The 23,321-nt window shown below is 44.3% G+C and overlaps 1 protein-coding gene across 7 annotated transcripts in view; it reads left to right on the plus strand.

Moving 5' to 3' along the window:
* SEC14L5 (SEC14 like lipid binding 5) overlaps positions 1-23,321 on the plus strand; it is a 765,028-nt gene that overhangs the window by 131,133 nt on the left and 610,574 nt on the right. For all 7 annotated transcript variants that reach the window (XM_069646047.1, XM_069646048.1, XM_069646049.1 and 4 more), the window contains one exon: positions 642-717. In XM_069646047.1, coding sequence (XP_069502148.1) covers positions 655-717 — 63 coding nt within the window. In that variant the 5' untranslated portion in view covers positions 642-654. The remainder of the gene's footprint in view (positions 1-641; positions 718-23,321) is intronic.

Raw genomic sequence — 23,321 nt, forward strand, 5'->3', positions numbered from 1 at the left:
GTGGGTCGGTGGCATAAGCCCAGCTTCCTGCATTGCGCTGACAGTGCCAGCGGAGGGGGGCTGTCACACTGGGTGGGTTCCAGCCTCTCACACATAGCGCCGCGCACTGTTCACCAGGAACGGGGGCGGGGGGCTTCGATATGCGCACAGCCAAAAAAAGCCTGCCTGGCGCTACTACCTCTCATGAAAAAGCCTGCCTGGCGCTACTACCTCTCATGAAAAAAGCCTGCCTGGCGCTTCTACTTCTCATGAAAAAGCCTGCCTGGCGCTTCTACCTCTCATGAAAAAAGCCTCCCTGGCGCTACTACCTCTCATGAAAAAGTCTGCCTGGCGCTGCGCTACTACGTCTCATGAAAAAGCCTGCCTGGCGCTGCGCTACTACTTCTCATGAAAAAGCCTGCCTGGCCCTACTACCTCTCATGAAAAAGTCTGCCTGGCCCTACTACCTCTCATGAAAAAGCCTGCCTGGCGCTTCTACCTCTCATGAAAAAAGCCTGCCTGGCGCTACTACCTCTCATGAGAAAAGCCTGCCTGGCGCTACTACCTCTCATGAGAAAATCCTGCCTGGCGCTACTACCTCTCATGAAAAAAGCCTGCCTGGCGCTACTACCTCTCATGCACCCTTTCTCTCCCTCCAACAGGTGCTGACAGAACATGGTGCAGAAGTACCAGTCCCCCGTGCGGGTGTACAAGCACCCCTTTGAGCTGGTCATGGCGGTGAGTGAAACATGCTTTTTTCTTTGGTGAATTTTTATTTATTTTTTGTAAAGCTTGGACATGACATGTCCTCCCGGCAGAGTCCGCATGAAGAGTTGTCTTAGATTGTGTGGCTAAAGAGGCAGTGGACGAAGTGTATGAAAATTAGTAGTGGAACTATGGTCCCTACTGGTCTTCCCCGCTCCCCACAAACCCCATGGCCACACCTCGTCCCACGCTCTATACAACCCCCTTAAGACATGCGGCTGCTGTTTAAGGGAACGTTCAGTGCAGTGCACTAAAGTTCAAGTTTCAATTTCCTCCAGCACTTTTATTTTAAAACGAAACCATTCCGGAACAGTTTCTTTTTCAAATAAAAGTATAGGAACAGTAAAACTTGACTTAAAAAAGTATAGGAGCAGCGCTCCCAACCACTCCTGCCCACTTCGACCACTGGAAAGAGGACATTTTTCTTTGGCTTGAGAGTAGTGCACTGCACCTGTTATTACTGGGATGTTTGGTGAGCAGGTTTAGTGCCATTTAGGGGAGCGAGATGTGGGTTTGTTGAAGGTGTGTTTAGCACTTACTAACAGTGATATTACGCATGTCGGGAGTGTTATATTTGGTCATGAAAGCGTATGTATGCACTTGTTAGGTGTGTGCTCGCTAAAGAGGCATAGTTCATTCGCTGTGAGTGTGATGTTTGGTGATGGGGTAGTGCACTTCCTTTGAGGTATGTGTTTTTTGAAGAGGCATAGTACACACATTATACGTTTGCTATGTGCTGGTATCCAGCCCTCAAAGGCTAACTTGACTCTAGGTTTGCAGGAATAAAAGTATGCAGAAAAGACACATTGGCATGCAATGCATCTTAGTGGGCATGATTTGCATGGTAGGCAGTTATCCAGGGAGACTGGCAAGATTAGGACTTGAGTTCCAGGCCTGGTGTGCTGGCTGTGGTACCTGACATGTTCTAAACAGATTGGGTGTGAACACTCTCCTTGACTAATAGGGCAATCATGTGCCACCCGGCCAGAGTGCTCTTCACATACACCAGGGTCACTCCATGTAGCACGCCGTCCTGCTTAGGCTGCTAACTAGCCAATATTGACAGATTATATGATGGCACAGACAACACCCAGAAGCGACTAAGGGAAACTCCTACAACAACAAGAGAGAAGACGCTAGGTGGAATAGAACACAAGCAACAACCCCATGAGGACAGCATTTAGCATACATGCCCAACACTATCCAACAACCTTACCCAATCCATGAACATTAGCAAATGCCATACTTAGATAGAATTTTGAATGTTAGCAAGTACCACAATTGGATAGAATTGTGAATGTTAGCCTGCGCCAGCCCCAGACAGAATTGTGAATGATAGCAAGTACCACATTTAGTTAGAATTGTGAACATCGGCCCGCGTCACATTTATGTAGGATTGTGAAGGTTAGTAAATACCACACTTAGAATTGTGAATGTTAGCATGCGCCACACTCAGATAGGATTGTGAACATTAGCCTGAGTCACATCTAGAAAGGATCATGAGTGTCGGCCGTGCCACATCTAGATAGAATAGCGAATATTAGCCATTGTCAAATCTAGACTGCATTGGGAATATTAACAATGCCATAGTTAGAAAGAACTGTGAATGCTAGCTTGATTCGCATCTAGACAGGTTTTTTGAAGGTAGGTCAATGCCACATCTGGATATAATAGTGAATATTGGCATGCGTCATACATAGACAGGATTGTGAATATTTGCCAGTGCCGGATCTAGATACAAATGCTGAGATATTCATAAGCCACGCCTAGAAAGAACGTGGAAATTTAGCACTTATCACCTCTAGATAGCGATGCCAATAACCAATCCACTAACAAACTCACCCCTCTGCATACACCTCTCAAACTCTAACCAAACACAACCACAACCCTAAAGCACAACAAACCGCACACTCTTCACTACACCGCAACAACAAAACAAACCACACATAGCTTCGCACAACAGCACCAGACGGCTACCAACCGGTAAAGCACCCCCAAGCTCAGCGAACGGTGTTAACCGAACTGAAGCTGCCAATAGCACATCACTGCTTACTTGCACTTATGCTGCTCGTTCCCACTAACTTCACCACCCACCCCCTTTTCCTTTTCAGATCCGCCAGAGCGCCAGGGGACCACTCCGGTGGTGAAAGCCTTTAACATTAACATTATAGGCGTTGCCTGAATTCAGTCGCACATTGCCCAGACATATTCAGCAGTGCCATCTCCTAGTTCCCTCACCTATTCTCATAGTCATGCTACCTTGTACACTACCTCCCGAAAATGGCCATACCAGTTTCAGCAGCGACAAGCAGCAGTTGAAGTGAGCGGGGACTAACAGGATCTGTGTTCTCTACTTTATACAACCATTTTTACAACTGCACAACAGCCATTCTTTCCGTTAAAGATTCCTCTTCGTTTTATTTAATAGGCTTGTTAAATCGGATCACCTCCATTGAGCTCATGCTAAGCTGGTGAACGGGATCCCAATGCGACATTGTATCATACTAATGTGTGCAGGGGATTGCAGGGAGAGTTGCTCACCTTGTGTATGCTCGTCGTGAATTCCCCATAGGAGGTCATTGTAAACTCCGCCCACTCCAGCAGTTACGTGGAGGCATTTTGGAAAATATGCTGTGCAAGTTTAGTTGCATATTAAACAGTTTTTTTCTTCTGAAAAAACAGGGTGCTAAGGGCGAGTATGTTTGTCTTGAATTCCCATAAGGAATCATATTTAGGCTCACCCAGTCCCACACTTCAGTGCTGACCAAAACACATTGCTGGCTTGCTTGGGAATCATATTTAGGCTCCACCCAGTCCCACACTTCAGTGCTGACCAAAACACATTGCTGGCTTGCTTGGGAATCATATTTAGGCTCCACCCAGTCCCACACTTCAGTGCTGACCAAAACACATTGCTGGCTTGCTTGGGAATCATATTTAGGCTCCACCCAGTCCCACACTTCAGTGCTGACCAAAACACATTGCTGGCTTGCTTGGGAATCATATTTAGGCTCCACCCAGTCCCACACTTCAGTGCTGACCAAAACACATTGCTGGCTTGCTTGGGGCTATATATCTTTTTGATGTCAATTCTTTGCTCCCATTCCATTTGTTCTGACTCAAACGCTTGAAAATTTACTGGGTGCATAATCACAATTACGCCTGGACTACATCGGGCCTTATACTATCAGCATTTCCCTTACAGATGAGGATAGCTCGGGCACAGCATGCTCTCCTTGGGAACAGTGCCATGCAGGGACGTCATTTCACCAAAAAACCTGGGGTAGCGTAAGTGACATCACATGACCCTTGACCTATGATGACATCACAGGAAGTGATGCCATTTGACCCCACCCTGAAGTGACATCACAGGAAGCAATGGGACACAACCTTTCACCCCTTGACAAAACAGGAAGTGGTATCCCATAGCACTGTTCCTAAGTACACTACGATATACATTTCATACAAGAATGGATCATCATATGTATTGTTAATATCAGTGTGTATAGGCCCATATTGCCAAATTACTGTGAATGCAAGCAGACGTCCAAGGCCAAATGATAATGATGTGTTATTATATAGCTATGCTTACGCGCTTCATATAGAAGAAATAAACATACAATATCACCGATCCTGTTTTGGTACTCATTTATCAACCTCAGAAGGACGAAAGGCTGACCTGGCATTGCTGGTATTGAAACCTGCAACCTGCAGATCACACACACATCACTGCAGCGAATGTGCAACGTTCTGAGATAACTTACTGGTTATAGCTATTTAACAGCAGGCCAGTTTGTGTGCAGGTCTGGTGCAAAGTTGGCCACATGTCAAGCCGGCGTAGATCTACTTTTCAGGTTTCAGAGGTTGGCCTCACACGGCATCCCGTACTCTGGGCACTCGTTACCTCCGACATGCAAACAAACATCCTGAACAGCATGCCATGCAGATAGGAAAGATAGACACGTTACAACAAGGCATTCATTGTGGCACAATGAAATCAAGAGCCACCTTATGTGCTATGGTCAAATATTTCTACACTGTACACAAGCTTTTAGGCACAAGGATTTTGTCAGTGACCGAGGACACTGAGATGAAATATCTTGCGATGATCGTAACAGACACAACGGCAGAAAAAACATGCTATAACAGCAACTTCCGAAAATGAAAAATACATAGTCCGAAAAGGATGCTTATTCTACTCTAAATGCTTATTGGAAGTTTTTGTCTGCATTGTGAATTTGAGGTGTTTAGGAACAGACTAAATCACTGACTCGCCCTCTGAAGTGTGCCTGAAATAAACCTTTAATGAGTCTAGCAATTATTGAAAGGAATTCCAGAAAGGCAAATTATTTGTTATTCCTATTCTTTCTGATTTATGGTCACGGCTCAAAGTGGTACACCAGTGGAACCCCTTGTTCTTTTTTTAAGAGGACTGAGCAAGAAAGTCAGCCACTCCAGAAACAAAGTGCCACACAGCGCTGGCCACAGCCCAGGAGATTCCACCCCTAGCAACACCTAAATGAAGTCCCCGCTGCCATGTGTCATAGGTTTGATAGCCCAGTCAAGCTGACTCAGCATTTCATCCATTAGAGGGTGATACATTGAATAGTGCGAGTTGGTAATAATAGTGGCATTATTATACCTGCGTAATCCAGCTTGGAGCACTATATAAATCACCAAATATTATCATACGGAACCTGTGCGCAGAAAGAGATGAGAATTTCACAAAATGATTTTTCTACATTTAAAAGTCAGGACCTTCCCTTGAATTTAGGTTTTGGGAAAATAGAGCTCGCTGTAGCACTCGTTTTCTTCATATGTTAATTTTTTTAATGAATTATTTTATAAAAGAAACCTTACACAAATGTAATATTTCATCACACAGCAAATAATACATATATGTAATGAATTGACATAGAATAGTTAAGAAAATAAAAAAGACTATAGTAGAAAATAGGAAATCAAATTTTTATTGTATTAATAACAATTAATTGTCATTTAACTTTATTCGCCAATAAGGCCATCAAAGTACACATACTTTGTTTCCACGTATAAGTGTGAGTGACAATACAATATGAATAACGGGAGCCATTTGCCCCCCCCCCACCGTGTCATGACACGATAATGCCTTAGTAACAGTCCCCAAACCAGTTACGTTGTCTGCTGCATCAGGGGGAGGGACTCACTACTATGGTTAGGCCATGCAGGGTTCTCCCGCCTCCTTTAGTGGGCCCTGCAGGTCTTCTCCCCAAAAGCACTAAATTGGCACCAAAGAGTGCTGTGGGATGGAGCCTAGTTCCCAAAGGGAGCGCACCTCCGGTGCCAACATTCTTCCAAAGAGGGGAGGCACTAATAAGAATCAATCTACTTATCTTTGGGCGTCGACGCATACCAATTCCCAGTAGGCGAGAGGCCAATCTTGGATCCCTGAATTCTATGCAGATGTAATGAAGTCAAGTCAAAAATGTGACTTAATGTCATAAAACACACATAAAACCTTACACAACAATGATCACACTTGATGATTGTTAAAAAACCCTTCCCCCAAATTTACATATATCACCGAAATCCCACATAGTACATATCAAATACACTCTGATAAAACAATACACATAAAATCTGGTTCACTGATTCTTTGATACACGGGCAATAAAAACACAATCTTCAACATATAACTCCCATTCCCATTACAATCCAAAGTAGAAGTCACAGCATTATTCACTTGTAACCTCAGTATCCCCTTTCTGAAATACATTGCTCTTTTTAAGAAAGAGAGTAAGGCACAAGCAATCAGAACAGAGTAAGCACTCAAAAGAAGCAAAATGGCAGCTCTATGTTGATGAATATTGACCTCCCTCAACACTGGTAATAACGCAGAGGCGGAGCCAAGATTGTCTATCAAATGGGGCCTGATGCTAATGTAGTTGGGCCCACTGCACTGACAAAAATATCTGTAAATGCCCCCACAGCGCTGCTGAGTGGGCATTTACAGATTTTGAGTGGGCCTTGCCCCTCAGGCCCTACCCTGCCTATGCCTCTGTAATAACGTAGCTCTTCGGATCCCTTTGTACCCTGTGCAAAACAATAACAAATGAGTCAGGACTTCCTTGTTGTACCCGCACACTGGGCACTCAGCCGAATCTGGGTAGCCCTTAAAGTGCACTGTATTATCCCTCAGGAGAAGACAGTCAAACCTTGCCCGTGTGATTATCCAGCGGTCTTTTTCACTAGTACCCCAGATTAGGTGCGGTTGGATCTCATTCGGCCAGCTAATCACAGCATGCACTCTATCACAATTCCTCTCATGCTCAGCAAATAGTCTTTTCATAGCAAACGCTTCTCCTAGAACACGTTTATAACTACAGGCCTCCATTTTAGTCAGTAGAGCTGCTCCTGTGATAAGATAATCTACTACAGCATGGAATGTCCTCCCAAATCAAAGAGTAGCATCCATAGACTGTTCTCAACCAGTGTGTGCACTTATTGGTAAGGGAATCTCTTGATTCAAACTCCTCACTGGAACATTTAGGGACCCTGTGCACGTATACCACACCCATTCTATGCGCCCCTACCCTCAGGGTCCCACGCTCCAACTCTCAGTGCTGAAAGCTATACATATATGGAGCATGTGATTTTAGTGCACTCCAATTTTGCAAAGCTATGGTCCCTCCATAATATACTACGTCGCCCTCTCCACATGGCCTGCCAGCCTGGCAGTGTGCTGGTCCACTTGTGCGAAATCCCTGTGGTCGCCCCACCGTGGAGTTTGGGCGGGTTCAACCAAACTGTTAGTGGATGTTGGGCTGTTACCGACGTCAGTTTTGACACCAGGTTTCCTTTGCAGACACCACTTCTGTGGGAACCTTGGGACTGGAACTACTAATGACAAGTTGAGGCACAGCAGACTCGGAGGCAGTGCAGCATTTCTTGGTTGTGTCAAATACGTTGTTTAGCTGCTACTTCCCTGGAGTGCCCCTCCCAATGCCTCCACCCATTTCTAATAGTGAACGTTTCTTTAGTGCCACAAGTTCCGTGAGGACCAGAGAGCAATGACAACCCAGTACTGGTTCCTCAATGGGGGATAACGCAGGGGGTGAAGAAGGGGTAACAGATATTCCAGCAGGAGCTACTACAGGGGGGTTGGTACCCAGCATGAGCATTTTCCCATTAGGTGAATCTCGCTCAGCGATTGCATCATAAACAGTGCCTTTCAGTAGTAATGGGGAGGTGGTCCTTTGTACGCCTATTTTCAGGGAGTCTGGATGTTTCCTTCATGACACGGACGGAATGGATTACCTCTGTATGAGTAGTTGAAAGAGTTCTGGGTGTAGCGAGGACTGCGTCACAATTATGCTTTGCCTGGAACAAAGATGGCGGACTGAATGTTCGAGAGCCAGGACGTGGAATTGGAGTTGACAAACGGAGTAAAAGGAGGAACGGGTGCCTCGATGGGTGCCGAAGCAACCATTCACAGAACCCCATACAAGCTTTGGCCAATGCATGCCCCCACTGCTTGATAGTTCAAGTGGGAGGACATCACTCAACACCAGGCTGCCTTCTGGAGGAGCCAGGCAAGTGTTCCCTAAATGAAATGGTGCAGTGGCTTTGCCTTTATCCTGCCAATAGAAGTAGCCTTCCATGGGGAGGGTAGCTGCATTCCCCCCCATGATTGTCGGGGCTCTTCCCAGAAATGTGTTGATTTCGTTAATCAAATTATAGGCATCACCCGTGTTCATGGCCGGGCTGTGGGCACTGATCTTAATGCTATCAGAGCCACATGATAGGGTGGGTGGACCCAGTAACTTCCGCTTCACTAATACAATTTCCCTATTGGTTGTAGAGCGATCATAGGGGCTTCGTGTTTGTTGCGGGTGAGGGCGAAGAAGGAGAAGCAACAATGTGTCGCCATGTCAGTGCGAACAGATGAAAAGGCAGGGAAAGGAAGGTGGACTAATCAACATATAAGGGTAGGTTGGCAGGGTGGTATAGCAGTTCAAACTAGCCCCACCCCTTCTTCCCACTCCTCACCTGTGCTCAAAGTCATGGGGCGAAGGTGCTCCTTTCAGTTTTCCTTCCAATGAGCCTTCAGTCGGTGGAGGGGTTGCATCAAATAAACAACCCCTTTCGTAGCTGAACACCCATGCGGAGCTGAACACCCCGTGCCCGTGGTCCCCCAGCAGGTTACAGCCCAGGTGGCATGGCCTAGATCCCGCTTCTCTGGAATACAGAGGCCCCCCTGGGCCGAAAGAAAGTGCTGCTGGCCACCCCGCGCCCTTAGTCCCCCATTTTAATTATTATAATTTGAAAGGGTGGGGAACCGTAGGGCAGCAATATAAAGTGTCATATTAGGATTGACAATGAAAGGAAAATCTCAATGTCCACCTCAGCCACTATTTTTCTAAAATGTGCACAAGTAAATCCTGCCAAATCCTTCATTCCTGTTGCGTGGAAACTCAAATCTGTTTTGAGTGAAGAGAAAATAATGAAAGAATCCAGGACGAGTGGTTCTTTCAATCCTCTCACCCATTTGATAATAATAATAATGTATCATTTATATAGCGCTTCGAACCCTCAGGTATCTGAGCGCTGCTTATTATTACGCACGGTGATAGTCCCACTTCCCGATCAACCCTTCCCACATGTGTTTCTGCATGGCTCCATGCCCATTCCTGCCAGGGTGCAGTTCCACACTTCTACCTCTGATGCCATGACAGGGCTGCCACCATTACAGAGAAGATATGGGGCCTGATTCATAGATTCTTTGCATGCTAAAAAGTGACTTTGAACAGTTTACAGCGTGCAAAACTCCTTTTCCCAATTCATGGATTGGACTTTGCATGTTTATCCAAGACTCTGCGCTGGTCCGTCTTATCTTTGCGTGCAGTCGAGCGTTTTATCCACAACATTCCATGCAAAGTGTGTGACGGGTCTACGCAAAGAAATAAATAGGGGGCGGAACATGCATATTCCCCATTCTCCTGGCAAAATGATGAAGAATGTGGGTGTGTTTAGGGACGAGCCACGCAAAGTAATTGCACGCCCACTCAAGCAGAAACCCAACCGCATTCATGGATTTCAACGACCAACTTTACATTGGGTAAAGTCACACGCAAACCTTGTGAACTCACTGCCACATGAACTGAGGTGCAAAGCCCTATACACATAGGATCCAACGCGCAAAGGTGACATATGATTGACAATTTAGAGGTAACAGCACGTAGTTGAGGTACCACTAAGAGTTAGGGGTGATCATATGCAGATTGGTGGGGTGCTGACATGATTTACGGGGGATTTGCATGCACATTTACCGGCCGCTGCACTGAGTTACGCAAAATAGTATGCAGATTATCGGCGTGCAGTTTTGGATAACAGGGGTTTGTACGCAGTGTCACTGAAATGCTGCCTTGGTTGCAGAGGGGCGGGCCACAGTATTCCCAAGGTGCTTTACAGTGTGGATAAGGTAGGCACAAAGGTTGGTATATGTTGCTGGTTTTGGTTTGCGTGGGGGCTTGTCATGGGCATTCCGGGTGCTACTCTATTGTAGAGAAGGAGCTAAATACCCCACCTCAACCACTTCGCTCATATTGCCTATATGTTGGGAACCAGAGTGTGAGACATGTGCATTACCAGTGAAAATACCAACACCAAGGAGAATCCTGGAGGCAAGATTCCCATTGAGAAAACCATGCCTGCATACGAGACAGTATGATGGCATGTGAATGTAATCCCGGAAGAAGCAGGACCAATGAATGGCAAAGGAGAATGGTGACGTCACACAGAGTCGAGTTGATGTACATAGAAGAGATGCAGAGACTAGAGAACGCAGATATTCTATAAGGCATCAAGAAAGTATCAAAGATAAGTGGTATCTTGGGATCAAGATGAAGAAACTTATGCTACAGAAATGATAAAGACGTCAAGTCATTTTACACGTGTACAGATGCAAAGAAACGCAAGCAGATGAAGTATTCTTGAGGCTAGCTAAGTAGTGAATAGATTGCGGCATGCGCCAAGATATACATATATATATATATATATATATATATATATATATATATATATATATATATATATATATGAGTAAAGAATGGATGTTTCCACTACCTTTCATAGCAGAGCTGGGCTAACAAAGGATGGCCTCTTTTCCATTGTGTCACAGTTAAAAAACAAGTGAATTAACAGGAGTGAAACTCAGAAAGGCGAGACTGGATGAGCCAAGAAGCCAAGGCCATATCAGGCAGGGGTGAGCAAACATTGGATACAAAATGGTGTGAAAGAACAAAACTCCTGTTCAGGAGGCATAGATAAAAACAAGGAGACGTCATAATGCACCAGAAGCTCGATTTTGCGGTCTTCAGTCACGTGGAAGGATGAAGTTGGACAAACACGATGGTCACACCTACGCATGAGGGCAGAGCGTGCCTTCACTTCCCTAAATTCTCCAGAGCAAAGAACACTCCCAAGGACAAGTTCAAGGCCCTAATTGACAGCAGACCACTGAGCTGATGATAGATGAATATGCTAATTGGTGGGAAGCTATGGTTGAAGACTAGCTCACCAGCACCTGGAAGTCCAGTCTGTATGCTTCTAACGTAGGTGGAAATGTACTGACGGAGGTTAGAGTGCCAACCAATGGTAGGGAACAGCGTGATTAAGGGTCCTATAGTTTGTGTATCCAATGAGACGTCATGTATTTAGTGACGTTCGTAGTGCCCTGTTTAAGGGGAGGGCTTAGTTGCCCCTCCTGATGTTAAGAAACCTATCACTGTTCTTCACTCTCTTAGACAAGTATGGATTGTATACTTAGAGGTTCCTTAAGAACCTATTATTATTGCCACTAGGTTTTTGTAGTTTGCCACGTAGGATGACATTAGTAACATGTAGATTAACGTCACCTATGAGGATTTTTTGCTATATAAGAATGCTTTTTTTAAGATACACTGAGAGATCTTATGCTGAGACATCCGTTGATCTCCCCATTTTAGATAATTGATATTAAAACAGTTATCCTTTTGCCAACTACCTGAGTCGTTTTGATTATTGATGTTTGAGTAACTTCTGCATCCCCATCCATCTCAAGGGTATTGCTACCTCATCTTAAAGGGCTGGAAGACTCAAGTTCACTATTTTCTTTTTTTACGCTTAGGGTTACTTTGCGGTTATAATTCCATGAATACGTGGAACACACAAAACATGTTTTTGTGTGCAGGTAGGCACAAAGTAGTTTTACATGCAAAGTACTTTGTGGAGTCTTTGTGCTTTTTCTATGAATGGGGCCAATAGTTTTTTCAAAAAAATAAATATCTTTCCTTGCTGTTATTGCTTTGTCTTGTGGACAGAAACTCTTTGTGACCTTATTTATGGCATGTTTCTAAGCAGTGTCCTGACTTAGGATGGTCTTCATTCTGAAACTCCCTTCAGTCCCTGAACAGGAGAAACAGCACCGTCTACAGACTCATCATTGCAGCCAAGATGAACATGACAAAGTTGCATTATTACCAATAGTGCTACAATAATGGTGCCCTGAAGTGGCTTGTAATGAATGTGGCGGTATAAAAAATAAGATAAATATTAGCAGTAGTAAGTCCAGAAATTATAGTAGTAGTAGTAGTTGTAGTAGTTGTAATTCTAGTACTGTCAATACAAGTAGCAGTAGGTAGCAGTACCAGTGAAACTTCTTGAAATATTAGTAGTAATAGCAGTAACTGAAGTAGTAGAAGTTGTAGAGGAGGAGCCAAGTACCTCCACTCCAACTTCCCCACCTACATTGCCTGAAAAGTATGAGCCAAAGTATGTGACGTATACTGAACAGTTAAACCAGCAAAGAGAAGAGCGTGGACTCTGTTCAGTACCCATAAGAATACCTATACCTAAGAGAATATGGGAGGTAAAGTACCCATTGAGGAAACCATACCTGCTACAAGACAATATGGTGGCCATTTGAACGAGATTCCTGAAGAAGCAGAGAAACTAAATTGCAAAGATGAATGGTGACATCATACAAAGTTGAATCGACACCCATATAGAAAGATAACCAGACCAGAAGGGCAGACGATTTATGAAACACAAAGAAGTACCAAGGATGAGTGACATCTTGGGATCAAGATGAGGAAACTTATGCCACAAACCTGATGAAGGCAGTTAGTGTAAGCGTGTACAGATGCAATGAAACACAAGCAGCAAAACAATCATGAAGCTATCCACATGCTTTTGAATAGATTAGATCGCGGGAAGCGCCAAATATATATATACATATATACCTCTATAGAAACATGTGGACAAGTAAAGGACGGATGTTTCCACTACGCATATAAGCAGTACTGAACAAAGCAAGAAGGCCTCATTTCAGTGTCGCAGTTAAGAAAAGCAATTGAATTAAACAGAATAAAAGTTCAGCTAAGGTGTTCACTAAGCCAAGAAAGCCATGGTCTTATGAAACTGGAATTGGCTGACATTAGATACAATTAACGTGAAAGAACAGGAGCTCCTGTTCAGAGAGGTCAAGCAAAAACAAAAGATGTCAGAGGACTATTGAAGAATAAAATCAAATACACGAAAAAGGCTCAATTTCATGGGGTCCAGTGACCTGATAGAAGGAAGTTGGACGAACAAGATGATCACACCTACGCACGGAGGCCGGCTGGTGTCCATACTCCTTAAAAATTCTCAGAGAACAGTACAAACTCAAGGCCAACTTCAAAGCACTAATTGACACTGGACCATTGAGGTGATGATGGATGATATGCTAATTGGTGGGAAGCTGGTGCTAAGACGAGCTCACCCGCACCTGGATTGTTCAGTCTGCATGCTGCTAACGTAGGTGGAAAAGTACTGACGGGTTAGAAGCCAACCAATTGTAGTGGCTCACATAGTTGGTGGTCCTATAGCTTGTGTAGTCAATGGGACGCCGTACCTTTAGTGACATTCATAGTGGCCATTTTGAAGGGAGGGATTAGTTTCCCCACCTGATGTTAACTATCCAATTACCTCTCTCTGTTACCCTATACAGATATGGAACCTATGCTTAGTTATTCACTTAGAACCAATCCCACCTCCCGTTAGGTTTTTGTAGTTTGCCACCTAGGATGACATTGGTAATGACGCAGGTCAAAACATCAGTGATTACTAATTTTGGGCACAAAAGCCCAATTTTTTTATGAAGTAAGGAGAGTCAGAGTATCGAGCGATTACTGATAATCGTTGTACTCCGTGTTTCAGATACTTGACATTAAAACAGATGAACTTTGCCAAGCTATTTGTGTTGTCTTGATTATTGATGTATGAATAAAATCCACATCCCCATCCATCTCCAGGGTATTGCTACTCATCTTAAAGGGCTGTCTGAGAACACCCAGCTCACTTGGTAGCAGAGGATGGTTTGATAAAATAACCATCAGCCATCGACATAAGTAACTTTAGAATCTCAGCAATATCTCACGACTTTTGCCATTCGGCTGACAGGACGTGAAGCTCCCCATAAAAGTGGTTAGAATAGACAACTCCTTGCAAGGCACGGTTTAACGGGACCCATATTTTCTGATAGAAACCCCTCCCACATCTGCATGAATGGGATCGAAAAGCGGCTCAAAGAGACAGTAACGAAGGCGGTGATCCCGAGGGTCCGAAGAAGAAAAATATGAGAACAGTGAGTAAATAGACCAAAGTGTGTGGCAAAGGGATACATGTATAGTGAATAACGGAGAGTAATGGAGGGAGGTGGGATTAAATATAACTCAAGAGTAAGATTGTAATACATATGTATATGGGAAACGAGATATTGACTTGAGTGTGGCCGAGCAATATATAAAGAAGAATAGTCGTGAGTGAGGCCACGACAAGAGAATACGCCCTGTTCCTAGACTTTAAAGAGTGCTAGCAGAAACACTTATCTAGAGTCCCATAAGTGGATGACGTAGGAGACAGGATCGATTAAAGGCGATCCAGAAAGAGATAGGTTTAAGTTCCAATCGGAGCAATCTTAGAGGGCAAGACGAGTCTTAAGAAGAAGATTGTGAACAGTACATGTGGCCAGTAAAGTTTGTTTGTTTTATGTGATTGAAAGTTGTGATGACGTCAGAGTTGAACGAAACATTTTTATGTAATAGTGAAGCGTGAAGTTGAGACATGAAAGTTGATTGTTTTAAAAATTAAACTTTGATGGTTGTTTATTAGCAAGATTAAAGTAAAAAATTGTGTTTTGACAGGATTGAAGCTTGCGACGATTGGTTCACGCTCATACGTGTATTTTGATTGAGACGTCATTTGGAAACTGTAATCCAAGCTTAAGCGAGTGGTAGCAAAGAGAAAAGTGAAGGTCAAAACTGGAAGAAGTTACTCCATTAGTGCATCTTTGCAAACAGCTACCGAAGCATGCGCTTAAACCTAAACAATACAGTGCAGAGTGGGTTAAAGGAACCGCAAATAAAATGCTATGCCATGGCCACAAGGCGGATCATTATCAAAGACAGTTATGCAGCATATGACGACATATTTGCATGCAGCATACACAGGGAAAAAGTTAGAAAAGCGCCTAGCGAGTCTAGAGCTTTGGAAAATGTATGTACAAGAAAAGGAGGAGGAGCCTCCTTTAGATTGGATACTCAACTTATGCAAAGAGGGGGGTGAAGAGCCTTCTGCTCTGCCCGCCCCGTCTAAAATAAAAAACTAAACTAATAATGACGAAGGGTTATACCCATTAAGGGAACTTAAAGCAGCGACGGGATATAGCAATCCGTTGTGAGTCACCTATGCAAAGTAGTGACGAGGGCCCAGAGAAAGATACTGAGAAAGATACAACCTCCAAAGTCCCAAGGGATAAGGAGAGACGTGATAAGGAGAGAAGTGATTGAGCAAGTACATCTCTAGATATAAGGAGAGAAATAAAGAGATGGAGAGGAGATAAGGATAAAACTAATGAATTAGCGCTCTTACAGAACAAATAAATGGGAGGTCAGATTTTACTCAAACTCGATGGTAAAGCCATCGAAGATGTAAGATAAAGATGAGATCATGACAAACAAGACAAACAAGACAAAGAAAGGGAGGAACGATTGAAAGATGAGGGAGCGAAAAGAAAAGATAGATAAAGACGAGAACAGTTATATCAAGATGAGCCAGCTAAAAAACAAGAGAGAGCAGAAAAGCAAAGAAAATGTGACAATAGACAAAGAACAGCTGATGAACAGGAAAGACTAGGAAGAAAAATAATACAAGATAATAAACAGGAAAAGATAAGAGAGGAAAGAATACAGAGATGAAGGGATGAGGAGATACAAAGGGCATATGAACGAAGGGATATGAAAAAGAAAGAGGAAGACAGGAAAACAGGAAGTGGGAAAACGCAGAGAAGTCGATGACGACATGGAATGTAAAAGAAGACAGAGAGCATGCGATCTTGATTATTTGGAAAGAGAAGTAAGAAATCCAAATCCACAGGTAGCAGGGGAATTTTTTCCTGAATCCGAGTCATTACCAGGTACGTCTAGGGAAGTGATGTATGTGATCCAGAGGGATATTCACCTATGGATAAGGGAGTAAGATGGTCAGATTTAAAAATACCTCTGCCTAAGGCACCAGAGCCACTGACGCAGTCAGGCCGACATAAGGGGCAACTCCACAGTCAGAGGGGGGAGTCCCCTCCTTATGTAAGCAGGTTAAGATCATTGCCAGGTAGGCAGCGATGTGGGAATATTACCCCAGCGGTAGATAGATAAATGATGAGAGATGAGAATAAGTTTGGGGTGTCACAATTCCCCTTGTTAGAAAAGGGAGGGGCCAGGCCACACTACATACCGTGGCCCCAAATGGACAGAAATAATTTAAAGTTCAAGCTCCCAAGTTTAACTTCCGGCACTGGAAAATGGATACATGAGTTAGATAAAATGACACGAGGGAATACATTAGCTATAGGGGATATTAAAGGTCTTCTAATCACCATACTTGGTGAGAGAGCTGATGACGTATGGACACGGGCAGGTTACCCTGGTGTGACTACAGTCAACACCGCGCATGAAGAAGCGCCATTAAATAACAGCAGAGCAGCAATTTGGAAAGCGATATGAGTACTTTATCCAGATATGTCCAACATGGGAACTATGATGACAAAAAAGATGAAGGATGGAGATGATCTGTTAGTTTACATTCAAAATTTCGAAGACACCTGGACGCTTGAGACTCGTGAGGCTTGGGGGAAATCTATACCTGTATTTTATCATATATTATGCCAAGGGCTACCAGAGCAAGTACAGAAGCAGCTCAATAAATTAGTGGGTATAGAAGCTAAACAGTGGTCGTAAATCCAGTTAACCATTGCACATTACTGTAGACTCCTGCAGGAAAAGAATTGCAAAAAGACGATACGTGAAAAGGTGAGGAAGCAAAATTGGTTCAGAAAAAACTGTCCAAGTATGCCATTGAAGGGGCAATGTTAACTAGCGTAGGCGGACCAAATTCGCAGCAGGCAGTAAACATGCCACAAGTAAATAACCAAAGATAGTTTGATCAGACAAATAGTGGATATGCTCGACAAGGAGGGGATATCGAGGAAGAGTTTGGCAAGGTAATCAAGGGAATTGGCAGAATAATCAGTGAGGTTTTCAGAATATGCAAAACAGTAATCAGAATATTCAATATGGGCAGATGGGGAGACCACCGCTTATATGTTGGACATGTGGAATGACAGGGCACATGGCTTGTATGTGTAGAAGCCAAGGGATGGTGCAGAATGATCAGTTTTCGAGACAGGGAGTGCAAAATCCACCTGCATATATACAGCAGAGTGGAAATGGATTTGCGCAAAATCAAACAATGCAGCAGCAAGCGCTCAGAGTACAGCAAGGCTTGCAATCAGAGCAAATGGCAGGTAACCAACCGCAAGGACAATCGCAGTAATCTCCTATGCAACTTCAGCAGAACACCAACACAGGACCGCCAATGACTCATAGAATAGGAGGTGTCACTGTTGATGGAGGAAATCCATTCACGAGTGATTGAGTGAGACTGTACCCGCAATAGGACAGCTCACTGTGAGACCTGATGTGTTCAGTCCTATCTATAACGCTGAATCCTCATGAGGAACCGAGGATAGATGTAAATATAGACGTCAAAGCTTTTTCGTTCTTAGTGGACACGGGTGAAACGCGCTCGTGTATACGTGAGGGCACATTTTTAATGTCTGGCAATGCAATGAATACTCAGGGCTTTACAGGAGCAACAAGTCGAGTTCCTTTCACAGAAGAATTACCAGTCTCCATAGGAGAATGCGATATGAAGGTGCCACTGCTTTATTTGAGGCAAACACCTGTCAACATATTAGGACGAGATTTGATGACAAAATTGAATATGACCATTTCATTTACAGACGGAGGCATAATATGCTCAACACCGGGAATGCATTATTTAAACATGTGCATAATGATCATGGCATTCGCAGGGCAGATAGCTCCTAGGGTGATACTGCTTGAACCTGAGGTGTTCCATTATGGAATACGTATTCTGTTAACATGGCTACCAGGTCTAGTAGGTAGAACCATGAGGATACCAGATGAGTTTCTTTTTAGGCCTCAGATACCCATGGGTGAAGAGGAGGGGCACATTTTTTCCCTTAGACATAGAAGCAGCTATAGTTCGAGGAAATATGGCTTTACTTGATGCAACTGATGATAAGGGTAGACGATGGAGCACAATGCTTGCCACCGAAGAAGGCTGCAGAGTGACTGATGTCACTGATGAGGAATTGTTTGGAGATTACCTATCTGATGATTTTATGATCTTTGAAATGTACATTACTTATTGGGTAAAGGCGATCAAGAGAGAAGTTTCACAGAGAATTATGCTAGCACAGAAGCATCCTGAATATTTTGATGAAGATATGGCAAAAGTGCCAGGTTCATTATGGACCACTGGCTCCTATGATGTAGGCTTACTGAAAGGGCTCGCCCCGTCTCTCACCCGATGTGATGTTGCAGACGGCTTCTTCTGTTTTCCGCTAGGCTGTGTCCGGTGTTCCCTTCGCCTCCTGTTGTCTTGGACCGCCGCCTTGGTCACCAGCAGTCCACAGCCCGGAAAAGGCACCAGCCACTCTGTCTCGTGCAGGCCCAGTGCGTCACTGTGGCTAGCCAGCTCCACCTTCTTTCTTCTCTGAGGCCACAGCGCCGCCTGCCATCTTGTTTGTCAGGGGGCTTGTGTTCATACGCCTCTATTACCAGGAAGCCCGGTCTGATTTTTGTCTGACTTTCTCCCGCTGGATGCAGAATCGCTTTCTCTCCTCATGGACCCTGGTTGCAGCACTTATATCTGCAGTTCCCATTGATGTACAGGATCGTATGCAGTATCTGGGTGGGAGCTCTGCCCAGCCACCTCTCTACTCCATGAGCTCCGGCCCCGCCCCCCTGTCAGAATCACCATGTAACACGTCAGTTTATCCTATCAAGAAATCTAAGGGGGGGTCTTGGAGACTAATACAAGATTTGAGGCCAATAAATCAAATTGTAGAGGCCGAGTTCCCTTTAGTCCCGAACCCATCTACAATTTTATGTAATATACCTGTTGATGCATGATATCTCACAGTGATTGACTTGAAAAATGCGTTTTTCTCAATCCCATTACACAAAGACTCACAAGATTTGACCTTGTTTACTTTTAGACAAGTACGATTAAAAAGCACAAGGCTGCCCCAGGAGTACTGTGAGTCTCCATCAATTTTCAACAGAATCCTCCAGATGGACTTGAGCAATATTGCATTAGAAAGCGTTGTGCTGCAATACGTAGATGATATTTTAGTTTGCAGCACCACAGAGGAAGAGTGCAGACTCGATTCTGTTCAGCTGATGATTATACTTGCTGACACTGGCCCCTATGACATAGGCTTACTGAAAGGGGTTAGGGAAGTGAAGGTTAAATTGAAACCGGGAGCAATTTTACCTCGAGCACGACAATATCCTATGTCTCGAGAGGCAGATGAAGGCATTTTGAAGACGATTTCCGCCATGATGGAGCAAGGTATCTTAGTGACGTCAGAGTCACCAAGTATTTATTTTAAAATGTTTTTATTGGCATTTATAATTCACATTTACGCTTAGCATCTCGATTTGCCATCATTGTCATAGTTGTATGTAATAACAGGTTAACAACAACAAGTTATATTATAACAACAAACAGTCTTCATGGTTTGATTCACACTTTGGGGCACACGTCATTCCGCTTAAAGGGCCTCTCAGGTACAGGGCATCCATGTGTTCGCTGGGGACAAGTGGGTGACCCTTTGGTTTTCCTTGTTTCGATAGTCTGGCTCTTAGCGAGTCTTAGATAGCCCAAGCATGGTCCCTATTCATTCATGGGGGTTTATCATCTGATGGGTGGAAATTGGCCCAGATCAATGTTTTCCAGGCCTCATATGTTAGGCTTGCATCGCCTCTGACTTTGGATACACCATCGCCCCATATTCTAGTTTCTGCCCCTGTCCAGTGTTCCAGTTCTCTATGCCATCTGGCATATTGGGGCCCCCCGCCGTCTTCCACGCGCCATTGAGATGGACCTTTTTGCCAATATACATACTATGTCCATAAATGTAGCCGTGTGTCTGTATTTGCTTATTCTCGGGTAGGCCCCCAGTAAGCATTCTTTCAGTGTCCATTCAAACCTTCCCACCCCAGCTTTTTTGCAAGATTCTTCTATCTTGACCCAGAAGTGCTGTATCTTCAGGCACCCTCAAAACATATGCAACATGCCCGCACCCTCTGACCTGCACCAAGGGCATAATGGGTTTGCTCTGTTACTAAATTTAGGTCCTCTACAAAACATTTAATTGGATCAACCTGAATCGAGCATTTCGTGAAACTTCCCGGGGGTACACCAGGATCCTCTCCCATTCCTTCTCCGTTATATTGATTGTCAAGTCAGTCTCCCACCACAGTTTCAATACTGCACTGTTGGCGTTGGGCCTATCTGCCAGCTGACTATAGATTCTGGACACTGGCCTCTATCCATCGGCCAGGTTGTGAAGTACTGTTAGTACTGGGTCTGCTACTGGCTCCTCTGGCCACTCTTTCCATTTCTTTTTTGCTATCTTACTGGTCCTTTTATACCATAGAAACTGGCCCTTCGGTAGTCCCTTTCTCTCTCCCATGGCTGCGAATTCCCTGAAAACACCCTCCTCATATGCGTCCCCCGAGGTGTATATGCCATAGCTTTCCCATTGACTTGCGATTGTCAGATCTGCTCTGGTTGCACAGACGTCAGCTGCAATCAGGGTTTCAGGTGAGTAGGGGTGATTCTGTCGCAGCAGTTTCAGGGTCTGCCCCAAACCCTCCTGCCTAGCATTACAATCATTGCGACATTGGCCAAGCACCCCAGCGGAACCCACAGTACTTATTTTAGATGTGCGGGCGCTACTAGTTGTTTTATCAGCTTTGTTTCCGAAATGGTCTCATCTGCAAACCACTTGGCCACAAAGCTGAATTGCGCTGCCAGATAGTATTTTTCGAGATCTGGTAACTGGACTCCGCCTGCTTTGTACGGCAGCATGAGTATGGTCAGGGATAACTTGTGTCTGGTGGGAGCCCAGAGGAGTTCTCTTAGCAACCTTTCCAATAGGCGAAAGAAAGAGGCTGGGATATACAAATGGACATTGTGGAAGAAATACAGAAACCTTGGTAGGACTATCATTTTATTAATGGAGATCCTGCCCATCACCGACAGCGGCAGTTTAGACCAGAATTTCATAGACTTCCTGAGTCCTGTCACCGCCAGCACATTGTTCCCCACATGCATCTGTTCAGGTGTGTGCCAGATATTCACACCTAGGTATCTAAACAACGTCAGCTGCCATCAGAGCCCACGTCTGGGAGCTCCTCCTCTGTTTTCCCTGTCAGTCCCGCCAGTGGAAATATGCAAGATTTCCCCTTGTTAAAGGAGATCCCTGATACTCGTGCAAAGTTCTCCAGCACCTCTAGGATTACTGGTACATTCAGATGCGGATTCCTTAAGTACAACAGAACATCATCTCCTTATAGGGATACTTCATGATCCACTCTTCCCACTCTGATTCCTGCGTCAAAAAACGGTTTCCTCAGGTATATCGCTATCGGCTCTAAGCCAAAATGTAAAGCATTGGTGACAGTGGGCAGCCCTGTCTGGTACCCCTTTGGATGTCCCAGGTTGCTGACACTAATCTCCCAGCTTTCACCCTGACCACTGGTGTTTCATATAGTATTTTGATCCACCCAATGAAGTATTCGCCTAACCCAAATTCTCTCAGTACGGCGATTAACCATTCCCAGTATATGGAGTCAACCGCTTTTATAGCGTCTAATGAGACTATTGCATATTGTTCTTGCAAGCCTGCTGTTTGTGCCATGATGTGTTGCAGCCGCCGCAGGTTTATTGTTGTGTTTAGGCCAGATATAAACCCATGTTGGTCTCTGTGTACTATGGTTCCAATGACCCTAGACAGCCGTTTGGCCAATATGGTTGTCAATATTTTGACATCGTAATTCAACATTGCTATTGGTCTATATGAATCACACTTGTCTGTGGGCTTACCAGGCTTAGGTATTGGGAGCACTAATGTCTCCCTCATGGTCCCCGGCAGAACCTTATTTTTATATGCATCCTTAAATGCCTCGTGCAGGACTGGGGTTAATTCAGAGCAGTATGCCTTGTAGAACTCAGGGAGCAACCCATCGCTCCCAGGGGTCTTGCAGGCAGTTAATGATTTCATCGCTTCACCTATGTCCTCCACATCAACTCCCCTTCTAATATTTCGAACATAATATAATATAAGAAAAGTCACGCATAGAGATTTGAGCAGAAGATAATTATGAACTGAATGATTATCTATATGGCAGAGTTGAAGCACAGAGCACCCCAGCCAAGATTCTCTATTGCTGGTAGCAATAGACAAGCAATCAAGGCTTAGCTCTCAGGAGGTGATGCAGGCTGGTTCTTAAGTACAGTGTACTCCCCAAGCACCCACAAAGGAATGTCCACACACTATGTTAGTGAAAACACAGTATTTATATAAAGAATGTTCAAAGTTATATACACAATCACAATAACACACTTTGTACACTGGCAATACTATAATCACAAATATATACAGGACTACGTGGTGACACTCTTAGCTATCGATTCTTTGAAATGCATCAACTGCTAACAGTTCAAAATGGCATATGAATCAGATTATAAGATGAATCAACGATAGACACAGAAAGAAAGCAAGTTAAATCAAGCAAATGGCAGAACAGTCTCCCGTCTACCTGCGAGTATCCCCCCACCTGGGCAACCTGTAAATAATGCGTATTTGACAAGCCCAGTCCAATTATGTTCAATATAGTCTTGACTCCTTCTAAAAGGTTCCATGACCCCAAAGTACCTGCTTTCAGTGAGTTCTTCGATGAGTCATCGACAGGCCCTTCTTGAGTGCACTCCCTTTAAGGCAGGAGCCACGGGTCATCGAGAGTTGGTGAAGAAAAGGGTCAACACTGTCTTTGCGGCAGCAGCTTCGGTTCTTGCGGTGCTCGCTGCTGATCGGTCAAAAAGGTCCTGCAAGCTGAGGTGTGCAGTGTACCGCTACGATG

This window comes from Ambystoma mexicanum, chromosome 2p (assembly GCF_040938575.1).
Source record: "Ambystoma mexicanum isolate Mex_15411 chromosome 2p, UKY_AmexF1_1, whole genome shotgun sequence".
NCBI lineage: Eukaryota > Metazoa > Chordata > Amphibia > Caudata > Ambystomatidae > Ambystoma > Ambystoma mexicanum.